The 5,537-nt window shown below is 43.4% G+C and overlaps 1 protein-coding gene across 1 annotated transcript in view; it reads right to left on the minus strand.

Moving 5' to 3' along the window:
- Positions 1-491: 491 nt before the first annotated feature.
- Positions 492-5,537, minus strand: part of BPGM (2,3-bisphosphoglycerate mutase) — a 10,842-nt gene continuing 5,796 nt past the window's right edge. The window contains exon 2 of the mRNA XM_010084102.1: positions 492-859. Coding sequence (XP_010082404.1) covers positions 681-859 — 179 coding nt within the window. The 3' untranslated portion in view covers positions 492-680. The remainder of the gene's footprint in view (positions 860-5,537) is intronic.

Genomic DNA, 5,537 nt, shown 5'->3' on the forward strand with positions numbered 1-5,537 from the left:
GGCTTTGCAAAGATGGTGGAGGAAAAGGGATTCCTTCCAGATTCCTTAAAAACTGGAACATAGTGTAATAAAAGACAACTATGGTAACTATAACAGTCTGAACATATCTACAAAATTCTCCTCTGGACCATGAACTGGCCTTGGAAGACTCAAAATAACAAGCAAAAGAGTTGTACAGGTGAAAATATTCTGAAAGACCAAAGGAACTCCAGCCAGGACAAGTTGTCATGACAGAAGAATCATACAGGCTAACTCTGTTACCTGGTGCCATTTTGTCAGTGAGAAAGTTTTAGTGCCTATAACAACCAGGACTTGATCAGTTTAGTAAGCAGATGCTTTTCCCCTTAACAGAACAGGACTGATTATTGGTAGACCCCAATAACATATCCCTTTATTTGTGTACTGGGCCACCCTCAATGCTAGATCTGGGGCAGATTGCCTGGCAATTTATTACCTGAATGACTCTTGATTTCTTTTTCAGTATCCATAACCTCATGCTGAGATTTAAATTCCAGTTTTTGAAAGACAGAAGGTTAATCTACAAACCTGAGACTCAACAACTGCCTCTTCCGATTATTTAGTGCTTGAAATTGAGATTTTCACACAGTGCAATTTAGCGTCATACATAAATTGTCACTTATTGTCACACTTTGAAAATAGCTGTGTTAGTCAGTGGAGTTTTACTTCTCAGCAGATTTTACTTTCCCTTGATCTTCCACTTTTTTGATGGCAGCTTGGATAGCTTCTTGATCACCCAGAAACTGGTGAGGACCCAGAGGGCGCAGATTCTCATCAAGTTCAAGAAGTATGGGCACACCAGTGGGGAGAGTGACATTGATGATGTCCTTATCAGAGATGCCTGCCAAAGAAAAGAAAAAACAACCAGATTTACAACTAGTGAACAGCTTCCTAATTGTCTGTCTTGCTCAGCCTTATTTCTGAGATTATCTAGTCTTAAAACAGCCAAGGACATGTTCCAGCCTCCATCAACATCACCAGCTACTCAAGGGTCAATTCCCACCTAGACCACAGCTTGGTTTCTGCTTTAAGAAAAACTAAAGGAAGGAATTCTCATCAAGGTGAAGAGAGTTTCTTCATTTTTCAGCCCACACATGTGAAATAAGAAGAGATTGCCCTGAAGACTACATGTTTCCTTTAATACAGGACATGGAAGACACTAGGTTCTCCCCCATATTTTCCCAATTCATCCATCACAAAAGAGGCTTAGAGTCCACATGTGCTACTCCAACATGAAATGAGCTCTGCCAAGTAACCAATACAAACAGCCTCTTTAAAAAAGGCAGGATACCAAGGTTTTCTCTTATATTTTCTATGCAAAGCTTCTCACACATGCTGTCTTAAAAATCAGCATTTAATTCTTCTGTTGTAAGGATCACTGCTCATGTCTGATTTCTCAAGAGCAACGTCATAGCATCTTGCCTACAGTACTATTCTCAGAGTTACTAGATACAGGATATTCATTTCTACTTTTAAATGAGGGAAGAGAAGAGGAAAAGAAAGGAGAAAGTCAACTTAAACAACTTGGAGCATTTTCCTGTACCTTTCTTCACTAAAACAATATGTACCTGGGGAGAATATTTATTTTATCTAGCTGTGCTTAAAGTATCCTGGGGCTCTAATCTCAGTGAAATTGCTGGTTATTTTTACATCACACAAGTCTACAAAGCTTCCAAGGGAATTCTGAGACCAAACCTCCTAGTAGAGTTTACACACAAGCTCTAAACAGTTGTATTAAGAAACAGTGACTGCAAAGACATCATTCCTTTAAAATTTCAGGCAAAACAAAGCTAGTGCCATTGGGAGTGTTAATTTCTTCTTTCTCCCCTCTATAGAGGCACTGAGGTCACAGCAGCAGCCTGCTGCTGTAAGGCAGGACAGCTTCGAGTAATTCATGCTTAGCAAAAGCACACAATCAAGCTTCTACAATGATGACACCATATAAACTAGACCAAGGTACATAAGGAAAACATCCTGTTGAGCAGCTGACAAAACAGATGGTTCTCAGAACATATGAGTGCAAATTTACCAGTGATTTTCACATTAAGTAGAAAAGCAGAGCCAACATATTAACAGGAAAACCCACGAAGTCAAGCCACTCAGCAACAGTGGGAAGACAACAGGTCAGAAAAAAACCAGAACTAATCATAAGGTGAGAATCATTTTGTGCCCCTGCTCAGAGACTACACAAGCCTGCAATTTTTGCAGTGATCTACTCCTGTTTTGATCAGGCTAAGTACTTAGTTCAGCTATAAATTAGCCCTAAATATCAGAAGAGCATGGAGCAAGAGAAACAGACAAGCCCTTGCAAGAGGGTTACACCTTGTTACATACTGAGCCATCAGTCCATTAAAAAAAAAAAAAGGTCACAGGCTGCCAGTTTAAGCAGTCCCTGGATACAAGGGAAAAACAATTCACATGTAGTAGGCAGCAGAATCACAGACCTACAGAAAAGCACTCAGAGCATCTAAAATTTTAAAACCACTGAGAAATCAGTGGGAAAAATACTGAGTCCATTTACCAGGCACAAGCACTATTCCCGAGGACTTTGGTTTGCAAAACAAGCAGCCAAGCTGCCTGAGCTCTTATTTCAAGGATTCTTAAACACATTAGATGTTAATAACATACATATATCACCATGTATCCACAGACAATCTGGTCCTAGGAAGTGTTCTGCCCGCCTCTCGAATTCAGTCTCCCAGACTAAACTATTCAGATATACACAAAGCAGATGAAGTCATGAAGGAGAATTTAGGCAAACCACACAATGTGGTCAGCAGCCAGGATATTTAAAGGTTTCCTCAAAAGACAGATTAAACAAAACTAGCTGTAGCTACATGGATTCAGAAATGCATTTTACTGTTTTTATAGAACACAGAGCGACCACACCAATGTCAACTAGTGTTGATTTACAAGGAAAAACAGCGCAGTCTAGGTAGGATAAACAAGCTCTAGCAAGCATGTTGGCTTTCTCCTCGACATTTTTCCTCATACAGAAGTGTTGCCTCCCAGCCAGAACACTAGAACTGCAAGTTGAAGTCAGATGAAAATCTTAAAGAAACAATAGTATCCTGTTGCTTTATTTCAACACTGTTACTGTATTTGCACAGTATTTCTGTTCTCCAGGAAGCAAGATGCTGACCAGGCTTGTCACACAAGCTCTTCAGTTGCAGGCAAAATGCACACAGAACAGTCCCCACTCAGCAGGCTGGGAGGACAGTAAAGAGATCACACACCTTACACTCCAGCCATTGCAAGTGCAAGCTAACTGCTATCCAATTTCTTCATGTGCTGTAACTATAGCCAAGTGACCTTTTCTTGCACTTTATCTGAGCTGGCCTGTGCCACAACCCCACCATATCTCACAGGAAAGAAGGGTGAAATCAGGGCAAGGACTCAACTGCTGACTACAAGGTGCAATGGAAAATAGGACCATTGAAGAAGCAACACTCTTCCTTCCAGTGTAATAGTAAAGCCTTGGTCTCAGCACTGCTGAAGGCTACTGTGCTGCTTGCTGGATGCAGTCCTCCCCTGAGAAGTTTCAAAACTAAGGTTCTACCTACTTACAGCCATGAGAACCCACAGACATTACTGAAGTACTCAGGATGTCTTCCTCAGGCCCCCAGATAAAATGTTGACTTGACAACTACATTCCTCAAGTGGACATCTGCCACATTCTCTCTCCTGAGCACCTGTGAAACATTGTTCCCTCACAGCAACTGTGTAACAGGAAGCAGTTAGATACATGAACACTGTAAGAATTTAGTACAGCACTTATTACAAAAAAAGATCTTTTAAAACCACATTCAGAATTCTTTCCCAGCTCACTTATGCTCCATTTAACTGAACTAGGTGATCAAACACAGAGGCCAGTAATCTCTGGGCAAGCTTAAGAATTCACCTTTATCTGGTAGCCTACGAAGCAGCCTGAAATACTACCATCCAGGAAAGTCCTGCAGAGGCAAACTTCATTGGACTTGATTTTGAGCACCTGCAGCCAACTTCTACAAGGGCTGGCTCAGCTTCTTCCTCCCTCTCCCCTGTTCTCACCAAGTTCCTTCCTTCTATTCTTATGGTCAGAGCAACATGAAAACCATAACAGCTACTGAAAATAGCTACACACCTCCTCCCCTGCATGTCAACTACACCTAAGACCAGATGATTCATCCAACAAAACACACAAGATCATATGCATAAATTCAGCCACAATGGGCTTGTTCCCGAACTGGTGCTTTGTAATTGAGATCCAAGTCAGGTCATAGCATCCTTCCCACAAGCTTAATGAAAATACTGAAGCTTTAGCCTAATAAGTTAAATATTCAGGGCCAGCCTCTGCCCTCCCTGCAGGCTGGTAGAGGACCTAGCTTCAGTAGGGTAGAGGAGGGAGCTGGGTACAGTGTTAGAAATTGGCTATTAATCTTTACACAACATTAGCTCACTGTGCAGATTTTAAGGAACGATGAAAGAAGATAGGAGGGCTACAACCATGGCTGCAGCATATCATCTACATCTATTTCACCCTTATATCTGCCAAGGTTTTCTATATCTGTATTGGGTTTGTGTGGCAAGGTTCTGGTAGCAGCAGGGGGCTACAGGCTTCTGTGAGAAGCTGCTAGAAGCCGACCCCATGTCCAGAGCCAATGCCAGCCGGCTTCCAGACAAATCTGCCACTGCCCAAGGCCAAGCCAATCAGCAATGGGGGTAGCATCTCCATGATAACTTATTCAAGAAGGAGAAAAGCTGCTGCACAACAACAGCCAGAAGAGGGGAGTGAGAATACAGGATAGGAAACAGCTCTGCAGACACCAAGGTCAGTGCAGAAGGAGAGGGAGGAGATGCTCCAGACAGTGGCACAGAGATTCCCCTGCAGCCTGTGGTAAAGACCATGGTGAAGCAGGATGTCCTCCTGCAGCCATGGAGGGTAACAGTGGAGCAGAGATACCCCTGCAGCCCATGGAGGGCCCCACAACAGAGCAGGTGGATGCACCCAAAGGAGGCTGTAACCCGATGGAGAGCCCACGCTGGAGCAGGGTCCTGGCAGGACCTGTGGGAAGAAGAGCCCAGGCTGGAGCAGGTTTGGTGGCAGGGCTTGTGACCCCATGGGGGACCCACACTGGAATAGCACTGCAGCCCATGGAAGGGATCCACACTGGCGCAGTTCATGAAGAACTGCAGACCCTGGAAAGGACCCACATTGGAGAAGTCATGGAGAACTGTCTCCTGTGGGAGGGACCTCACACTGGAGGAGAGGAAGAGTGTGAGGAAGAAGCAGCAATGTGTGATGAACTAACTGCAACCCCCATTTCCCATCCCCTTGCACCACTCTGGGGGAGAGAAATCTACAGTGAAGTTGATCCTGGGAAGAAGGGAAGGGTGGGGGGGAAGGTGTTTTAAGATTTGGCTTTATGTCTCATTAACCTACTCTGATTTGATTAGCAATAAATTAAAATTAATTTCCCTGAGACAAGTCTGTTTTGCCCATGACAGTAACTGCCATAAGCCTTTTGTCATATTTCGCC

Source organism: Pterocles gutturalis, unplaced genomic scaffold (genome assembly GCF_000699245.1).
Source record: "Pterocles gutturalis isolate BGI_N339 unplaced genomic scaffold, ASM69924v1 scaffold26965, whole genome shotgun sequence".
Taxonomy (NCBI): domain Eukaryota; kingdom Metazoa; phylum Chordata; class Aves; order Pterocliformes; family Pteroclidae; genus Pterocles; species Pterocles gutturalis.